The sequence below is a fragment of the Danio rerio genome, chromosome 11, assembly GCF_052040795.2.
Source record: "Danio rerio strain M-AB ecotype USA chromosome 11, GRCz13ab, whole genome shotgun sequence".
Taxonomy (NCBI): domain Eukaryota; kingdom Metazoa; phylum Chordata; class Actinopteri; order Cypriniformes; family Danionidae; genus Danio; species Danio rerio.
In genome coordinates, this window is record NC_141031.1 from 12,966,178 (window position 1) to 12,987,076 (window position 20,899).

The 20,899-nt window shown below is 35.6% G+C and overlaps 1 protein-coding gene, 1 long non-coding RNA gene and 2 other non-coding genes across 5 annotated transcripts in view; 3 read left to right on the forward strand and 1 right to left on the reverse strand.

The window, feature by feature from the left end:
• LOC147841688 (uncharacterized) overlaps positions 1 to 20,899 on the forward strand; it is a 71,195-nt gene that overhangs the window by 36,249 nt on the left and 14,047 nt on the right. The gene's annotated exons all lie outside the window — the stretch shown is intronic.
• LOC141376553 (E3 ubiquitin-protein ligase RBBP6-like) lies at positions 5,044 to 7,150 on the reverse strand. Of its 2 annotated transcripts, XM_087273415.1 has the most exons (7): positions 6,615 to 7,123; positions 6,314 to 6,413; positions 6,135 to 6,210; positions 5,816 to 5,904; positions 5,643 to 5,739; positions 5,400 to 5,539; positions 5,044 to 5,304 (listed from the first exon to the last, which is right to left on the reverse strand). In XM_087273415.1, the coding sequence occupies exons 1-7, from the start codon at positions 6,772 to 6,774 to the stop codon at positions 5,130 to 5,132; spliced, it is 837 nt and encodes a 278-aa protein (XP_087129541.1). In that variant the 5' UTR covers positions 6,775 to 7,123; the 3' UTR covers positions 5,044 to 5,129. The 2 variants fall into 2 exon arrangements, with proteins under 2 accessions (XP_087129541.1, XP_087129542.1); XM_087273416.1 differs by lacking the exon at positions 5,643 to 5,739 and having other exon boundaries at positions 6,615 to 7,150.
• LOC147834730 (signal recognition particle RNA) lies at positions 12,950 to 13,247 on the forward strand. Its single transcript, XR_015503171.1, has one exon.
• On the forward strand, positions 18,705 to 19,001 carry LOC147834731 (signal recognition particle RNA). Its single transcript, XR_015503187.1, has one exon.

Below are 20,899 nucleotides of genomic sequence, written 5' to 3' on the forward strand. Positions count from 1 at the left end.
CACACGGGTAGGTCACAACCAGATTTACTGGCTTCATCATGTTTGTTTTAATTATATCTGACTATGACATTGTTAATTATTTTTTAATACCACCTGATATTGACGGTTAAAAAGCTTCCAGTACAAAATGGCATTTTTATTGATAAATTAGTTATAGAGTATTATGTCAAATGCAGTTTTAATCTAGAAAGTTTTGTTTAATAAAATAGAGGAGGGGGATATATTTAAGAAATTAATAACACTTATAAACAGTAAAGCAACAGGGTTAGATAATATTCCAGTGCAGTTCCCTCAAAGACTCCCTAAATGCGTCACTCCGATGGTTACACATATTATCAATTTTTCTATTTGTCAAGGTAAAGTTGAAAAAAGCAAGAGTTATTCCTCTTTTTAAGAAAGGTAGTAGGTTTGAGGTTAATAATTCTAGGCTGGTATCAATTTTGAGTGCTTTGTCAAAAGGGAGGGAAAAAGTTATTTATTAGCACATTGAAAAATATTGTTTAAAATGTGACGTATTGTAGAGTTTCAATCGGGTTTTAGAAAAATCATTCCACTGATTCAACAGTTTCTTTTATTTAACAAATTATATAAAGAGCGATATGGATAAAGGAAGTTAAGTGGGATGGTTTTCTTAGACCTGCAAAAAATTTTCAATACAGTCGATCACAGGATATTGATTTGAAAAGTAAAGGCAATGGGTTTTGGTGTTTTGGCCTGTAAATGCATGAAGTCTTACCTTGAAAACAGATGTCAAATAGTAGATTTAAATGGTGTGTTTTCAGATTATTCAACCGTTTCTTATGGGGTTTCACAAGGCAGTGTTTTAGGTCCTTTGCTTTTTTAATATACATCAATGATTTGAAAATGGCCTGTTCAAAAAAGCTTTTGTTAAATGCGGATGATGCAGCAATAATTGTGTCTCATGAGAGGAAGGAATTTATTGAAAATGAAATAAGTGAACAAACTGAGGAAGTCTCTTAATGGTTTAACCTTAATAAATTGTCCTTACACTTGTGTAAACCAGAATTTATTTTATTTGGTTCAGCTGCGAAACTGAGAAAATGTGTCAGATCAGAGGTAAAAGTAGAGCATCAAATTAATGAACCCAAACATGAAGGGAAATATTTAGGTTGCATTTCAGACAGTAATTTGACAGGTGAGAAGATGGCTGTTATAGTCCATTCAAAAGTTCTAAAATTAAGTTTTTAGCAAGACAGACAGAGCTCTTAGATTTCCAAACTTTACAAATATTGGCTAGTGCATTAGTGCAGTCATACTTTGACTATGCTGCAGTCTTTTGGTACAGCAGTAGTTCCACAAAAATGAAAAATAAATTGCAGACGGCCCAAAATAAGTTGCAGAATTGTTATCAAAGTACTTCTACTGACACATTTAAATAATGAATATTATAGTCAAATTAATTTATTAAAAGTTGGAAAAAGGGTCACTTTTCTGAAATTGGTGATGGTGTTTAAGATTTTAAAGAAAATGGTCCCAAAATATTTACTTATTAAGTTTTAGTTAGTGAGGTACACTGTCATTCTACAAGAGCGAGTAGCAGGGGTATTTGTCCTTGTAGATTTTGGAGTGAAACAGGTAGAAAGTCTTTTCTGTGTACTGTTGCTTGGAATATACTGCCGAAGAGTTTTAAATTGATTCAATTTGAGAGTTTTTAGAGAGGAAATTAAAAAATGGCTGTTTTTCGGTTGAAGTTGAGGATTTTTGTTGTGCTGAGTTTCTGAGCTGATGATGTTTGCACTTTATGATTTGCTCGTTCATTTTTTAAGAATATCGATGACCACGATGGAAATCAGCCTGTGGCTTTATTGTGTATTTTATCCTCGACAGTTTTTAAGATATGAATGTCAAACTGGACTTGTTTGTGTATTTTTGTTAAAATTGTTAAATAAAATCAATCAATCAATTTATTCATTCATTTTCATTTAGCTTAGTCCCTTTATTAATCTGGGGTCGCCACAGCGGAATGAACTGCCAACTTATCCAGCATATTTTTTACACAGCGGATACCCTTCCAGCTGCAACCCAGTACTGGGAAATATCCATACACCCTCATTCACACACACTCACACACACACACACACACACACACACACACACACACACACACACAGACTATGGCTAATTTAGTTTATTCATTCACCTACAGCATAGCACATGGGTTTGGAGCACCCAGAGGAAACCCACATGAACACGGAGAGAACAAGCAAACTCCACACAGAAATGCCATCTGACCCAGTCGGGACTCCCACCAGCAGCCTTCCTACAGTGAGGCCATGTGTGTATATATATATATATATATTTACAGGGCTGATAGTGGAAAAAATTCCTGAGCCTGAACTTTTTTTCCTTGCCCCTGAGGTGAGTAGGGGTGGGGGTACTATGTATGCAACGCACTTTTAACACATAACTTGTGGGCCCCTGGGCCCTAATATATTAACAGCCTATGTGTAACCCTGATCATCATTATTGTCAAGTGGCTCTTTTTAGACACATGCCAGTAATGTCAGTGACACATGCCAGTGTCAATGATCTTGTGACATGTGCCAGTAGGTGTCAGTATAAGCACGTTATAAGCACATTAATCTTATAAGTCTCTTTGCTTTAATATTTAAAAATCATTAGGCAAATGACACCTGTTATCTTACATGCATATATGTTATGAGTTTTCAACATGCATTTTATTATAACTTTTTAAAGGATATCATTTAAAATACCTTAAAATGAAAATAAGTTAAATAATAAAATAAATGAATGAATTAAAAACATAGAAAAGTCCATATTGTAGGGAACAAAGGAACTGCCAGGATGCAATAATATACAGTACAACAGATAAGTGTAACCCCTCCCATACATAAGCATGTCACAATAAATTTGACTGACATGTACTGTCAAATGACTATATTACGTACGGAAGTATGATTACGAATACATAAAATAAATGCTTTTAAATTAAAACATCGTGGAGTAGCTCAGCAAATAAACTAACTTGCGACGCGATAAATTAGGTTAAAAGTCGCGTAATGATTAAATATGGTTTTGCTCGTGTTAATTAATGTCATAAGCTTCGCCGGGTGTCGATGTCACTGCAGTGACATGCAGCGCGACACTCTGAGTGACACAGGTCACTACACATGCCACTAGCGAGTGACACATGACAGTGAAAAACCGGACGTGCCACCGGAAGTGTCACTACACTCAGTGGCATGTGCCAGTGTCATCTGTACGTCAGATGTCGTGTCACTCCATGTTAAAACTGCTACCGTGAATCCGCGTTCAAGCGCACACAATAAGCTAAAACTCGCCCCAAGCACCGGCAAAAACAAATAACAATGAATGTGTCGAGGAAAGAGTAAGGACATATCTTAATTATTTATTAATAAACTTATTCTGAGTCAGTGTCGCAAAGATCCTGACTGGCAATCTCCTCTTGGACTCGCCTTTAGAGTGAAATTCATCTTTACGGATTACATGAAGGAGTTTTTTTGTTTTCGATTTGTTTTATTTCGTTAAATAATAATTTAAAGCTTTCTATAAATATATTTATTATGTCTGTGAGGCATATACATTTTGCTTCATTTTGTTAAGCGCTCCTGTTCAAAAACCAGACGACAGAAAGCGCATAATTTTGGTTTTCTTTATTTTATAAAAACACTGTAACGTTTTTTGATGTATTACTCGTACTTTGTGAGCAAAAATGACGGATAACTTTAAATTGCTCCCACTGAAAAAATGCAAATGAATGCTCTGGCGCCCCTATGTCCTGCAAGCGTTTTATAAGCAAACTATGCGCCTAATAGCACACATTCTTTAACGTTTAAGCTACCATTGTTTTATACTTGAACTGTTTTATATCTTTTATTTTAGGCAAGTCGTGATGATCTGAGAAGGCAAACTGATCAAACAGACAATGATGGTCTTCCGCTGGGCGCTGTTCGTTAAAAAAACAAACGTATTTTTAACGAATAAAAAAATGCTCCAAACGTTTTTCTAAATAAGCTGAATAAAAAAAGAAACTAAATATAAACACTTTGCCATTAGGCTACATACAAAACTGAACTATTTCATAGCTGAGACACTAAGTTGTTTAAGGAGAAGGGGGAAATATATTTTTGTCCCATCTATTGCTTCACCGTTATTTCGAGAATAAACCCAGCGTAAATATGCAGATGTCATTCCCAAAACATATCAGCGTATATGTGCCGAAAACGAAAGTTTCATACAAATTCTGAATGGATTATAGCCTGGAAAGTGCAAAGCACGCTCCTCTTATTATCACTAAAAAGCGTCACTTATCTTAGTTCATAGAGATCTCACAAAGATCCGTTATAATTTATAAAGCTCTCTAAATTACACAATTAATCTTTTATTTACATGGCGTCTACACTCAAAAGATGATTCACGAGCACACAAAATGGCACTTAATAAAAACCAATCCGGCGCTTTCAGCAGTGAGTGAATTCTGTGAATCTAGAGAAATGACAGATCAATATCCGTGAACCTGATTTTTTTTTTTTCCCGCAGCCACAGTACGCCGGAAATCCGGCGTGGTGCCGGAACGCTATCACCCCTGTATATTTATAAAGATACATTATTTTTTCCCTTAATAGCTACATTTTAAAGAAATCTATTTGCTTAAGTCAGCTGAACAGTAAACAACAACAGCAATAGAAACCACCAAAGGACACCATATGAACTCAGCCAAAATGACTTATTAGAGCATGCACATCTATGTCATTCCAATGGATTTTTAAAAATATGTACATGCCGCCTTTTCTTCCATGTTTCTTGAACTTTTCCCCTTAATGATGAAAACTATTGAATACTATAAAAGCTGTTCAGCGTTTTATTTTTTTCAGATTAACATTCAATAAACTTAAACTAAAAGTTTTAGATTGTGAGCAGGACAGCACACTGGTTCTCCCGCAGCATGTTTGTTCATCATTTCTATCTTAATGTGTCGATCATTTTCTTTTGTGTTTCTGTATTGTGTGAAGGTCAACCAGTCCACAGTTTATGCTGCTATAATCTTTATTCAGTTTTATTCATAAACTATGTACAATATATACACTGTGCTCACGTCAGCTCCAGATCTCTTGGGTGAAGGTCTCTCAGTGACGTGGTCTCTTCTGGTCGCCGTGCGTCTCTGGTGGAGATGGGGAGCGGGAACGTTTCCCTCTGGCGTCCTGGACTGAAGATGCTGCACCAGCTGAGGAAGAGGAGGGCAGCGGCTTGGTCTGGCAGGAGAAGGATGACCTCTTTTTCTTCTCAGCAGCATAGGCCTCACTGAACAGATCGAGCGCAAACACACACAAGCAGACATAATGTGAGATTTTCACAAACACTAGAACATGCTGCAATGCCAAGTACAGTTTACTCACGCGTCTATGATGGGAATGACATATTTGCCGCTGCCGTCCATCATGACTCCCTTTCGGTTTGGGTCGTCCACCTCCAACAGGAAGCTGCGGGGAATCCCTGTGCTCCTCCGGATGCGCTTATGCGGAGCAGAGCTGCTGCCCTGTGAATTCATGAGTGACAGTCAAACGACAGAGCAAACAATCTGACTGATGGAGACAAGAGCTCAAGTTCACAGCAACCATAAGCTTAGAAAACCCAGTTACCCCTTTAGAGGGGCAGTGCCTAATGTGGTGTCCTGGGATCCCACAGTGAAAGCAGACATAGTTGGGTGGAAGAAGCCCAAGCAGTGTCATGGCCTCACTGATAAACATCAGAACCATGAGAATCAGCTCTAACATTTCTCACAAACCAAACCTGTCAGTGTCTGAACGCTCACCTGCTGGAGTAGTAGCACAGACTGGACTGGTACATCACCGCTTTTAGCTTGTCCTCCTCTGATGCCTTTGCCTCAGCCAAATTCTCAGTCTGTTTCACAGGCATTTGCACATTAGAATTTTATTTTACTGGTCTGCCTAAGAAGCTGTGTGTGTGTGTGTGTGTGTGTGTATGTGTGTGTGTGTGTGTGTGTGTGTGTTTGTGTGTTTTACACTGTGTATTGATATTCTGCACTACATGTCATTATGACGCCTCAAATGCAAACACTGCAGTTCAATACAGAGCAGCACAGTGGGGTGAATTAATCATTTGTTCAATACCTTCAACAGCTGCTCCAGTGAGAGGAGTGAAGAATCACCTGTTTGAGAAGATTTAGCTGATGGTCCAGCTTGATGTCTGCAAAACAAAGGAGCTTGTGTGACTAAAACACCACAGACAGACTCAAACTCTTGATATAACATCTATCAGAGGATGGTTGCGCTCATTTCACATGACTTACCCAACAAATCTTCTTTTGGAGGACTTCAGTCCAGCCGCAGGGACCCGTCTGATGATGACAGATGTGTTTTTGGGGATGAGAGCATCATCATCTGTGTATTCTGACAGCAAAATAAAGTTTGAATATAGTAATAATCATTTACCATGGTATACTTTGAGTGCCATTAGCATTTTAAAACACTCAAAACATCACTATATGTCACCATCAGAGTCATGATAACACATGTCAGCTTCTACAAGTCTGTCTAATAACACATCTAATGTTAGTGTAGTATAGTTTAAGTGGCTTTTCCTCATCTCACCTTCATCAGTTTGGGCTTTGCTGATCTTCAGCTGGCAGAACTTCAGCCTCTCGCGCCTCATGATCTGCCGCTTCAGCTCTCCCACAGTGATGTTGAGGCCCTCAAACTGGAGCGAGTCGTAGGTGAGTCGACTCTGAAACCTGTAATGAACACAAGACATACTAAACACAAAACACAGTGTGATCACAAAGGTCAAACCTGAATGAAGGGAGCAGCAGGCGATCAATCGATGTATCCAACAATCAATAATATCAATAATCTGGGAATCAGTTGCCACGAAGAACGCCGAGATCAGATGCCAATGACAGAGCAAGTTCAAAACAACACAAAAAGAACCGTTGCCATGGATGCTGACGATCACGTGACGAGGCGCTAAAAACTTCCGCGTTATTTTCTCATTAATAATAGTGAAATCATTACTATGATAATAATAAAATAAACAGCAGAACAGTTGTACATCTCTGAATAATACACAGTGGCGTTTCCTTACACGAATAATTCAGGACTCTGTATAAAGTCGGGCGAGTCACTGAATCAGTGATTCGTGGCTGAATGAATCACTTAAAGCTTCACTCGATTAAAGCGGTCTCTTGCTGCCACCTATTGGCGATTTGTTTTTCCTTTTTAAAGTTTTTTTTTTTTTTTTTTTTTGATGGTGCAATAGTTTTTTTTATTTTTTTTATTAGATCTTATAAGAACATACAGAAAAAAGAACAAATGACCGAACAAAGAAACATCTTATTCATCTAGAAAGTCCAAATAGCAGCATTCACACAAAAAACAGATAAAAAAAACAAATAAATATATATTAAAAAAATAATAAAATTGAAATAAATAAAAAGCAAAATACAATGCACTATAATACAAAGGGGTTAATCATCAAAAAATGCCTTTAACAGACTACACAGTTTAAGGGCTTTTTTATGTCTCATCAGCTTTAAGGAATTGAAGAAGACCATTAAATCCTTGTGGAAACGCAGAAAAGTGGGGGGGTTATTAAAAAATCTGCATTTATGAATGAAATAGTTTACCAAAGTCACAATATTGTTAACCAAAAATTCCAGCTCAGAATTCTGACAAAAAGATAAATATTTTACAGTTTTAAAATCAAAATCAGGTATTACATATTTTAATCTTAACCAAACAGTAATGTCATCCCATAACTTTTTTGAAAATTTGCATAAATAAAACAAATGTTCCAATGACTCTATGTCTGCTTCACAAAAGGTACAAACGTTACAATCCAAATTAAATCTGTGTCTGAGGAACTCATTACAAGGATAAATATCGTTAATAATTTTAAACTGAACTTCTTTTGCCTTTGGTAGAAGTGGAAAAGAGAGAAATCTTGTTCGAATTCGAACCACCTTGTCTTCTGGAAAATCTAAAACAAGGGGTCTTTTCTTAACTTTAGAAGGGAAAAGCTGTGTATTTACTAACCTTCTTAAGGTCTTATTATTACAGCTCTGCCCAGTAAAATTAATACCAGAAATAATAAGGTTGCCCAATCTTGGTATCACAGAAGAATAACCCAATTCCCCTTTGATTAGCTGAACCAAACCACCAGGAATAGCTTTCAACAAAGACAAATACAATTTCTAAGTACGAATAATATGGTATTTTTCACAAAAATCATCATAATTAAGGAAATTTCCAACCCCATCCAAAATTTGTAAAATAGACCAAACACCTTTGTCCATCCACTCTTGAAAAAACACAGATTTCCTCTTAATAAGTATATACTTATTATTCCACAAAGAACAGCTATGTGGCGAAAAATTATGTTTGTATATTAACTTCCAATACTGTAATACCTGACTATGAAAAGATGACAATTTACACTTTAACTTTGATGGCTCAAAATCGCATCTTAAAAGAAAGTCTATGCCCCCAAAGAAATCAAAAATTTTAGAAGAAAACCTAAACCAGAAAGAATGTTTATGTCGAAGGAAGGTTTGAAGCCACTTCAGCTTAAGGGTACCATTCATAACATCAAAATCAATTACATTCAATCCACCTTCAATGATTGGTTTCACTACATCTGATTTTCTTAGAAAATGATGCTTATTTTTCCATAGAAATTTATATTGCATTTGATTCAGATTTTTAACGCACCTATCAGAAATACTTAAAGAAAAAGCTGGGTAAATCATCCTGGAAAGTGCTTCTGACTTTTGTAAAACAATTCTACCAAAAATAGATAGATCCCTTTGAACCCACAAATTTAATATTTTTTGACTTTTTATCAAATTATCCATCAAATTAGCTTTTTCCCTATCTTTAGGGTCTTTAGAAATAACAACACCCAAGTATTTTACCTCATTTTTAACTGGAATATTGAACAGTTGTGTTTCGGTATGGTTATGGATTGCCATAAGCTCACATTTTTTTAAATTCAATTGCAGACCAGAAGCATTTGAAAAATGAGACACCAGATTAATGGCAACTGAAATCTGCTCTGCATTACTGAGAAACAGGGTGGTATCGTCTGCTAGTTGACTTATTATTAATTGACTCCCTAAAACATTCAAAGTTCTGATAGCTCTGCAATTTTTAACATACAATGCTAATAATTCAGCTACTAAAATAAATAAATATGGGCTTGTTGGATCCCCTTGTCTGATGCCTCTATTAATGTTAAACCTCTTCGAAGTCCCAAATGGTAATGATACTGAACTATTTATGTCTTTATATAACTTTTCTATTACTTTAACAAATTTATGAACAAAACCAAAAAAATTCAAAATAAAATTATGTTCTACAGTATCAAATGCCTTGTAGAAGTCAAGAAATAAAAACAAACCCATCCTCTTTAATTAAATGTCCATAATCAATTAGATCTAAGACAAGTCTAATGTTGTTGTGAATTAGCCTTCCTTTAATAAAACCAGACTGAGTTTCACTTATAACTTGATTCAATCTAAATTTCAATCTATTAGCTATAGCAGATGTAAGAATTTTATAATCCACATTGAGTAGAGTAATCGGCCTCAAATTCTCAATAATTCTTTTATCTTTGTTTGCCTTTGGAATAAGAATAATTAAGCCCTGTTTCATAGTTGTAAGTAAAGTATTAGAATTAAAACACTATTTTAATGCTGCAAATAACAAATGTTTTATATCCTCCCAAAAAAAATTTGTAGAAGTTAGTAGTCAAACCATCCTGACCAGGAGACTTACCCAAACACATTTTTTTAATAGCTGCTTTAAGTTCCTCTAGCTTCAAATCCTCATCACACATTTCTTTAAATTCAATATCTATCTGTGGGATATAATCTTTAACCTTTTCTAGAAATTGAATAGCATTATTTTCAGAATATGATGTAGAATAAATATTACTACAAAATGAATATATTTCCTCAGATATCAGTTTAGAATCCGTAATTATTGTATCCTTAATAACTAAAGTATGAATTGCATTACTTTGCTGTCTCCTCTTTTCTAATTGACAAAAGTAAGCTGTGTTCTTCTCTCCTTCTTCCATCCATTTTGCCCGAGACCTTACAAAAGCTCCTTGTGCTTTCATTACATACATGCTGTCTAATTTAGCTTGAAGAGTGATTCACTTTTCCACATCTTTAACCATATCGTGTGTTACAGCAATCATTAATTTCCTGAATTATTCTTTATTCTTTTTGCAATATATCGCTTCTCTTTTGTTTACCAAACCGAATAGAAATTTCCCTTGTTTTAAATTTAAAGTACTCCCATTTAATCCCACTGGAATTTAAAGAGAAATCATTCTCAACCTCACTAATTAGGTTTTTTAATTTGACTACAATAAACTTTATCCTTTAAAAGTTCTGCATTGAACTTCCAATAGTCTTTCTTAGTAGTATTTTTTCTTACTTGTGTCAAAGTTAATGAAATCAAACAGTGATCTGTCAATGGTGCAGCAGAAATTAAAACCTGGTTCGCAAGCTCCAGATATTCCTCAGTTATGAGCCAAAAATCTATTCGTGACCTAGATGACCCATTAGGTTTGATCCAAGAGAACTGATTGGTATTAGGATTCTTGACTCTCCATACATCTGAAATGATAAATGATGAAGTAAAGTTGACTTTTTATTGGTCTTATGGCACTGTTTGGATAAAAATAAACAGCAGTACGGTCCCAAATAAAATATAGTTATTTAAACTAAATACTATAGTATTTTAGAACCACATAGTAAAGTTTATTGTACTGAAAGTTAATCACAATGTTGTGCTATTTAAAGGCAACTGTGGTGCAGAGTCGGGTTGGAAGAAACTTCAAGCATTTCTGTTTTCGTGAGGTTAAGCTGAAGATGATGATCTTTCATCCAGTGTGAAATGTCCGACAGGCAGGCTGAGATGCGAGCTGGAACCGAGGGATCATCAGGGTGAAAAGAGAGGTATAGTTGGGTATCATCAGCATAGCAGTGGTAGGAGAATCCATGTTTCTGAATGACTGGTCCTAGAGATGTCGTGTAGATGGAGAAGAGAAGTGGCCCAAGAACAGAGCCTTGAGGTACCCCAGTGTTTAGATGCTGTAGGTTGGACACCTTTCCCCTCCAAGACACCCTGAATGACCTGTCAGAGAGGTAAGATCTGAACCATTGAATAACAGTGCCTGCAACGCCCAGTGACTCATATATATGATATATATATATATATATATATATATATATATATATATATATATATATATATATATATATATATATATATATATATATATATATATATATATAATGATTAATACATATAGAAACAATATTTTCATAACTAAATTATTTATGATTTGCCATTTAACAGCAAAACATCTCGTCAAATAGGCCACAGTTCATCAGGAAATGAAAAGCTTTTAAATGACAACAGAAAAGCAGTTCAGCGACTAACATTCACTCATTCAGTGAGTATCTCATTTATTCATTCATTCATTCACTAATTGAATCAACACTTTTTTAGTCACTAAATATGGTGTCAGATGCAGATGTGGCCTCTAGTGTAATCCACAGTTCATATATTGCACAATGACGCTAAAGGCCACCATATTATAAAATACTGCAGGTTGTTGGTTGCAGATTAATAATCACAAACATAATTTTTAAATCATAAAACAGCTAAAACATATTTAGTGTCAGAGAGGACAAAGTGGTTTTAGTTTACCTTTTATCTTTAATATTAAACAGCTTTTTAGTCTTTAGACCAGATTAAATAACTTGTGGTACTTGTATAAACAATGTTCAGCTCAGGATCAGTAATTCAGCATGATGTGCTGCTAAAGCTGAAACAGTCTATCAATTTATGCCACAGATTGTGTGAGATTCTGTCGAGTCTTATAGATGTTAAAAACACTGATGGAGGTCAAAACCGCATCTGACACCACAGTTAGTAGATGAGTAAGAGTAAACTGAATAATAAATATGTAACTCAGTTAATGATAGTTATTCACTGCATGAATGAATGTTAGATGAGGAACTGGTATTTAAGTGGAAAATTAAAACATTAAAGCTTTACTTTTTCAGAGGTTCACTGTTTGCACAATCTTAAATGGATAGTTCACCACATAAATATGATTGTGACGATTATGAATTAACATTTTTGGGTCAATTATCCCTTAGCTCACATAAATTATCCCAGAGCATTATTTCAGCATCAATGATCATTCACAATAGTCACATCACAAGAAATACAAGGTTGAGTCTGGATTATAATTTAGCGTTTGCGTGTGTTTCTGAGGCCTGCGACTGTAAAAGCTTTAGGTCTAATTAATTGCATAATTTGTCATTTTAATAGCAAATTATTTTATTTAATTAAAAAATAAAGACAATAGCAGTATTATTTTACATTTGATTATTACATTACTGTACCTGAATACTGTTAGACTCGTTGAAAAACAACAAAGCTCTGTTCATTTTATTTCAGAATTTTATATTGTATTTATCTCTGCGCGTAGATTGTTTGTAATGTTTTATGCAGATGCACACCTAATATAAACAAATCACCCATTCTGTAATATGTTTTCTACAGCTATATGTATTATGATACAATAAACCACTTTTACTGTAGTAAAAAAAACTAAAGTATACTACAGTATTTATTACAATTTATCAGTTGATACAGAAAACAGAATGTTGTGGCACTCATAAAATGAGTTGTAAAGGCTAATAAATATGGTATAATAATCTTTAGTTCAAAAATATTATGTTGATACTAATTACTGTAATTTTTTTATTTGTGATCATACTGCTGTTTATTATTATTTAATGTCATAAGGCTATGAAGTCAGTTTTTATTCATCATTCAGTTTTCCTCCACTAGAGGTCGCTGTGATGATCAGATTCTCCACAGCTCTGATTCTCTCAGCCCTCGCCGGGTTCAGTGGCGCGCGCCTGTAATCCAAGCTACTGGGAAGCTGAGCCTGCGGGTCGCTTGAGCTCAGGGCTTCTGGGCTATAGTGGACTATGTTGATCGGGTGTCCGCGCTAAGTTCAGTATCGATATGGTTCTCCTGGGGGAGCTCGGGACCACCAGGTCGTTTAAGGAGGGGTGAACCGACCCAGGTCGGAGACGGAGCAGGTCAAATCCCCCGTGCTGATCAGTAGTGGGATCGCGCCTGTAAATAGACACTGCAGTGCAGCCTGAGCGACACAGAGAGACGCAGACTTTTACACTAGTTGTTTTTTTTACTCTGATATATCTTTCTAACAGTAAAAAAAAAGAAGCAATAAAGGTTTTGAGATGAATGACATGGCTGTGTGTTAATAATTAGAAATAACTAAAAGTTTAGTTTTTTCGAGTGATGGGTTGCTGCTGGAAGGGCATCTGCTAAAAAGGTGCTGGATAAGTTGGGGGTTCATTCTGCTGTGGTGAACCAACGGGACTAAGCTGAAAAGAAAATGAATGAATGAATGAATAAAAGTTTATTTGTAGACTAGACATTTTATTTGTAAACAGAAATGAGTATATTTTGAAAAGATGATGTTTTAAACAGAAATATGTTTTGCTGTGGTTACTAACTCATAAGTGTGGTCTATCAATATCGGGTGGTATTTAAAAAATTTATAGAAGAATTTCACTTTAGTTCTCCCCGTGTTGGTGTGGGTTTTCACTGGTTGGTCTGGTTTACCCCACAAGTCCAAAGACATGCGGTATAGGTGAATTGGGTAAGCTAAATTGTCTGTAGTGTATGGGTGTTTTCCAGTAATGGGTTGCAACATGGGAGGGCATCCTCTGCGTAAAACTTATGCTGGATAAGTTGGCGGTTCATTCCGCTGTGGTGACACACGATTAATAAAGGGACTAAGCCGAAATGAAAATGAATGATTGAATGAATTTCACTTTAAACATAATTTACACATTGTTACTTTGAACCCATCATCTGATATTTGGCAGCTCCATCAAGGGTTCTGCATTGTGTTTTCTTTTTATTGTGGGAATAACCAGACAGGTATCAGCAGTTGTGACGGCTCTTTAATCACTCCTGATGTAAACAAAAGCACAGATTTTACAGTGTGTCTTCGCCCTCATCACTTTTACATGCTTCAATCAGACAAATATAAATCAAAACCTCAATTAAAGTGAAAACACAAAAATAACGAACTATGTGAAATATGTGAAAAAGAAAGTTATACATAATATTGAAACATAAAAACTGGCTTCAAAAGTCAAGTAAATATGATTTAAGATTAATTAGAGCTGCAGACACCCACCTCTCCCATGTGCAGTCAGTACAGAAAAGGAGGAGGCGGGTGCAGAACAGGAAATTAGAAAACTTAAGCTTTCTCAGAAATTTAAAGGAGCAGGTATACTTAATAAACACTTCAGGTAAAACACACATTTTGTGTAATTCTATAAATAAAGTGAACTATTATTTCTATACCTGTTACACAGGCCTGGATTGGCTAATCGGGAGCACCGGGAAAGTTTTTTGGCCGCGAGGGCCGGTGTCCCTAGCTGCTTGCACTCTCAGCAGTCGCACTTTTTTCATTTATTTATTTGACCATAGCCTCACTCTTTTTATTTATTTTCTCGCAGGCAGCAAAACGCAGCCGGCAGGTTAATGATGATCATTTAGCATTCGACCTTAAACAGCGGCACCTTAGTGAAAAAAAAATTTGAATAATTAATATTAATGAATATTACACCTGCTCAATGAAAATCAGATGATTCACTACATTAATAAATCTGACATAACTTGATCAGAAATATAAAAAAGGGGTGAAAAGATTAAGCCATCAATAGAAAGTAATACTGTGGTTAAAAGAGCCTTGCAGATACCAGCGCAATACTTATTTATTCTTCCAAACTCACCAACATAACAGCGACATTGTGGTCCAGTGGTCAGCATGTTGTGTTGTGATGCTGCTGCTCTAACCTCTCCTGAGTAAAGTGTTATTTTTATTATTATTATTTCATTTTTAGTGTTAGGAGGACAATATAATACTGTTTGGGTTACTTATGTGGGTGTACATATTTTATTTAGATTTTTTGCGTGACCACCGTTACAAAAGACCGCATATCTATAAATAATTTTGCACAGAATATATTGTCAGATATTGCAGGAAGGGACAATGTGATGTTTAAAGTATAGCTTTGGAGATTTAGCTACCCTTTAATCTTCTCATATTTATGAAAAACATTTGAAGTTCTAATGCAGCTGTTTCCTTGAAAAATACGTGATAGTGTCTTTAGAAACTGAATTGCAAATGACCTTATTTTAATATAGTCAGTCGTGAACAGAGGTGGGCCGGTCTAAGGCTTGAAACTGCAGGGCTGAAAAGAAGTCCCACTCCTGCCCTGCTGTTACAGTAACGGGCTAAATATGCTGTCATAGCCTGGAAAGCCAATGTTATCTGGCCTTTGTTACTTTCGTCCAGCGTTACTTTCGTCCCCGCTCTCCCCTACTATAAGGCACACAGAATCATTTATCGTGTACAGACATGAACAGTCATATAGGGGTTTCACTGTCACATTTCTGTCAAAAACAGTGAAAAGTTCAGGCTGATTTATACTTCTGCAACAAGTTATCACCGTGACCTATGGCCAGGGGCGGACTGGCCATCTGGCAATTCTGGCAAATGCCAGAAGGGCCGGATCATTTTTTAAATGTGGGCCGGTCAGGTTTTTTTTTTTTTTTTTTAATATGTATTGTTTTTACATGCTTTTACAAGCTTTTATCTCTTACAAGATGTGATATTATGATGATAATAATAATAATAATAATAATAATAATAATAATAAATGTTGAGCATTTGGTCCAATCGGCGACGACCGGCTGGTTTTGAGAGGGGCCGACCCAATCTGAGGTTACGCGGACGTAATCAAAATCTAGCAAGAATGTAAAACAAACAATAAGTGCCACACAAGCTAATTGTCAGAGATGGACCGTAAAAAGAAAAGGCAGGGCCGAAAAGCTCAGATAAAGAGCGCAAAAGGGCTCTAAAATCGAGAGGGTGGTCGCTGCAGAGCCATTTGAGCAGAGCTGGGCTCCAGCGAGGGGGAGCATGAGCTCTCGCTCTGCCTCCTGTAAGCTGTTTTAATGCGTACACCAACCCCACCCCTAACCCTACCCCCAGTGACATCACTCGTAGAAGAAGTGCAAAAAAGGTGGAGCTCAAGCTCAAGCTCCCCCTCACTGGAGCTCAGCTTGCCCAAATGGCTCTGCAGCGAGCACCACTTGGCTAAAATCAGACGCTGCCAAATGCATAAAGTTACTGAAATGTATACGAACATTCGGCTGCTGCGTCGGAGGACAGCAGCGCAGTAGAGGAGGTAAGAAAACAGAAAATGTACTTCTAATTCATTATACTAAAACATACCAAGTAAATGTCTCGCCATTCACGCTACTTCTGACAGTTTGTGACAGTGCATTAAACACAGTGACTAACGTTACATTGTGTTTAACAGTTGTCAGCTTAGCGTAGAACTCCTGCACATTTTAATGTCATTATCAGCAATTAACGTGATTTCTGTTATACAGACTGCTGTATGCTACTAGGAATATATTCTAACATTCAAAAGAACTTAAAGCTATAGCCACAGTACTGTATGCATTTGTTGTGAACTCTGAACACATAGCTAGTCTTTAAACTATTACATTAAATACATGCATAGGTTACAGTACATAATCATCTCATTGTCAGGGAAATGAGATTCAATCTATCCAGAATTATTTTGACTCTTTATTCTTTCCACAACGTTTCCAACAAGTACTGAGTATGCAAGTGCTATCAATCACTTTGGGTATCCTTGTGGGTTGGTGTGGTCTACAACAAATTAAAATAAACAAATTAAGGAATCAGAAAAAACTTATACAAATAAAGATACTAAAACTCTTCCATGTACAATCAACAAGGGGTATGAGATTACTGATTGCCAGAAACACTTCAAATTTAAAAATAAATTAACCCTTATGATAGGAGCCTGTGAATGTGTATCACACACACACACACCTTTACACACAAATGGAGATGCAGCACTAGCAACACTTCAGCATAATTTCACAAATAACTATATATCATGAAGGATTAAAAATGTACAAATCCGCTGGTACACACAAATATTGCTGCTTTTTTCGTTTTTGCTTTATATTCTATTCATTTCGGTGCAACTGTTATAACTTAATTGTATTAATTTGTATACAGGGTTTCTGCAGTGTCTTAAAAAGTCTTAAATTAAAAATATATATATAAATATTAGGCCTTAAATAGTCTTAAGTTCACTGAAATATTGTGTTAGGTCTTAAATCATTTTAAACAGTTCTTAATTTCCCTTTATCCAAGTAAAGCTACCCAATCTGGCCAAATCAGTTTTTTTTATTGCAAAGAGATTCAGTTTAAAACAGCTGTTACATTATTTTCAGCAAATTCTCCAAATTAAATTCTCTAATCATGGAAGGAAAAATAAAGCAACTAATCCCTTTACATTATCTTCAATTAATACAAAAACTATTTACTAAAGTTACCAGACCATTAGAAAAAATCCTTTGTGTTTAGCCCTGTATAAGTCTAAAATTTTATTCATAATGGTCTTAAAAGGGTCTTGAAATGTTTTAAATTTGATTTGAAGAAACCTGCAGAAACCCTGTTATTCAAATGTTCAGAGCAGTCAGTAAGAAAACATTTTGCAGCAATCCTTACATCCTATATTGTGTTAATTAACTAGGGTATTGCCAATACCAGTGCTGTGAGAAAGGATGCTACGGTAGGCCTAGCAGAGACAGAAAGGAGTGTGGTAGAGGTAGAAAAAAACAAATAAACGTTACACACTGTACTTTGGGTTTGTAGTTAACTCTACAGTAGAGGTGAACTCATTACAAAAAAATGTAGTTAAGTCTACATAGTTACATTTTAGCTTAACTGTAGAATAGGCCATAATTGTTAATATTTATTCTTTAGGTGACCTATAATTGTTTCATAAGCACATATTTTTTCAAAACTAGAATGAGTCAAGCCTAGCATAAGCAGTGATTCAAATAATGATGACACAGTGACTGCAGAGACCAGCAAAAAGCATGGACACAGTAAGAGCCAGGCAAGGGTGAGGAACAAGTATAATCTCAGACAGCCAGACAGACATATTAAAATTGCAGAGTTACAGAGTTAAAATGGATGAGAAGATGTAGAATCAGACAATGTGTTTACTGTCAACATAGTCTATAGACCGTGCCAATAAAGAACAACACTTCAGAGAATGACAAGTATTGTTTATGAACAAAAGTATGCTGAATGTAGTGCTGCATGTCCATTTGTTTGTAAAGGTGTGTGTGTGTGTGTGTGTGTGTGTGTGTGTGTGTGTGCGTGTGTGTGTGTGTGTGTGTGTGTATGTGTGTTTGATACACATTCACAGGTTACTTCTATAATAAATAGCAGACAAATGGTATAAACAGGTAGCACACAGACTCTACGAGATTCACATATTATTTTAATTTAGTTTTACTGTATGAATTTGTTATAAACAGGTTGTTTTTGTTCTAGTCACATACATTAAATGTTTAAATATCTATTAGATATATATGGTTCTGCTTATATTATTTCACCATCTGTACACCAATATAAGTAGGAAATGTGCGTGTCCGTCTGTGGGGCTGTGTCGGTGTGGTAATGTGGGCTGGTGTGGCTACAGTGCCAGGGCCGAATTTTTGTCCCAGTCCGCCCCTGACTGGGAGGCTGAGGCTGCGGATCGCTTGAGCTCAAGGCTTCTGGACTGCAGTGGACTATGTCGATCGGGTGCCCACACTAAGTTCGGTATCAATATGGTGCACCTGGGTGAGCTTGGGACCGCCAGGTCGTTAAAGGAGGAGTGAACCGGCCCAGGTCGGAAACGGAGCAGGTCAAAGCTCCCGTGCCGATCAGTAGTGGGATCGTGCCTGTGAATAGACACTTCAGTTCAGCCTGAGCGACACAGAGAGACGCAGACTTTTACACTAGATTTTTTTTTTTAAACTTTGATTTGTCTTTCTAACTGTAAAACTGAAGAAATAAAGATTTAGAGATGTATGATGACTATGCATTATTAATAGTAAGTAATAATTAAAAGTTTACTAGCAGACTTCAGAAAGTTTATTTGTAAACAAAAATACAAAAATCATCTCAATTTCATGTCTATATTTTAAAAATATGCCTTAGACAGAAATATATTGAATTTAATTGAAAATATATCAAATTAAAAAATATATATAGAGAATAATTTTACTTTAAACATAAATGGCACATTATAATTTTTGACCCCATCAGAAACAAAAGTAACACACGGGTAAGTCACAGCCAGATTTACTGGCTTCATCATGTTTGTTTTAATTATATCTGACTATGACATTGTTAATTATTTTTCAATACCACCTGATATTGACGGTTAAAAAGCTTCCAGTACAAAATGGCATTTTTATTGATAAATTAGTTATAGAGTATTATGCCAAATGCAGTTTTAATCTAGAAAGTTTTGTTTAATAAAATAGAGGAGGGGGATATATTTAAGAAATTAATAACACTTCAAAATAGTAAAGCAACAGGGTTAGATAATATTCCAGTGCAGTTCCCTCAAAGACTCCCTAAATGCGTCACTCCGATGGTTACACATATTATCAATTTTTCTATTTGTCAAGGTAAAGTTGAAAAAAGCAAGAGTTATTCCTCTTTTTAAGAAAGGTAGTAGGTTTGAGGTTAATAATTCTAGGCTGGTATCAATTTTGAGTGCTTTGTCAAAAGGGAGGGAAAAGTTATTTATTAGCACATTGAAAAATATTGTTTAAAATGTGACGTATTGTAGAGTTTCAATCGGGTTTTAGGAAAATCATTCCACTGATTCAACAGTTTATTTTATTTAACAAATTATATAAAGAGCGATATGGATAAAGGAAGTTAAGTGGGATGGTTTTCTTAGACCTGCAAAAAGCTTTCAATACAGTCGATCACAGGATATTGATTTTAAAAGTAAAGGCAATGGGTTTTGGTGTTTTGGCATGTAAATGCATGAAGTCTTACCTTGAAAACAGATGTCAAATAGTAGATTTAAATGGTGTATTTTCAGATTATTCGACCGTTTCTTATAGGGTTTCACAAGGCAGTGTTTTAGGTCCTTTGCTTTTTTAATATACATCAATGATTTGAAAATGGCCTGTTCAAAAAAAGCTTTTGTTAAATGCGGATGATGCAGCAATAATTGTGTCTCATGAGAGGAAGGAATTTATTGAAAATAAAATAAGTAAACAAACTGAGGAAGTCTCTTAATGGTTTAACCTTAATAAATTGTCCTTACACTTGTGTAAACCAGAATTTATTTTATTTGGTTCAGCTGCGAAACTGAGAAAATGTGTCAGATCAGAGGTAAAAGTAGAGCATCAAATTAATGAACCCAAACATGAAGGGAAATATTTAGGTTCCATTTCAGACAGTAATTTGACAGGTGAGAAGATGGCTGTTATAGTCCAATCAAAAGTTCTAAAATTAAGTTTTTAGCAAGACAGACAGAGCTCTTAGATTTCCAAACTTTACAAATATTGGCTAGTGCATTAGTGCAGTCATACTTTGACTATGCTGCAGTCTTTTGGTACAGCAGTAGTTCCACAAAAATGAAAAATAATTTGCAGACGGCCCAAAATAAGTTGCAGAATTGTTATCAAAGTACTTCTACTGACACATTTAAATAATGAATATTATAGTCAAACTAATTTATTAAAAGTTGGAAAAAGGGTCACTTTTCTGAAATTGGTGATGGTGTTTAAGATTTTAAAGAAAATGGTCCCAAAATATTTACTTATCAAGTTTTAGTTAGTGAGGTACACTGTCATTCTACAAGAGCGAGTAGCAGGGGTATTTGTCC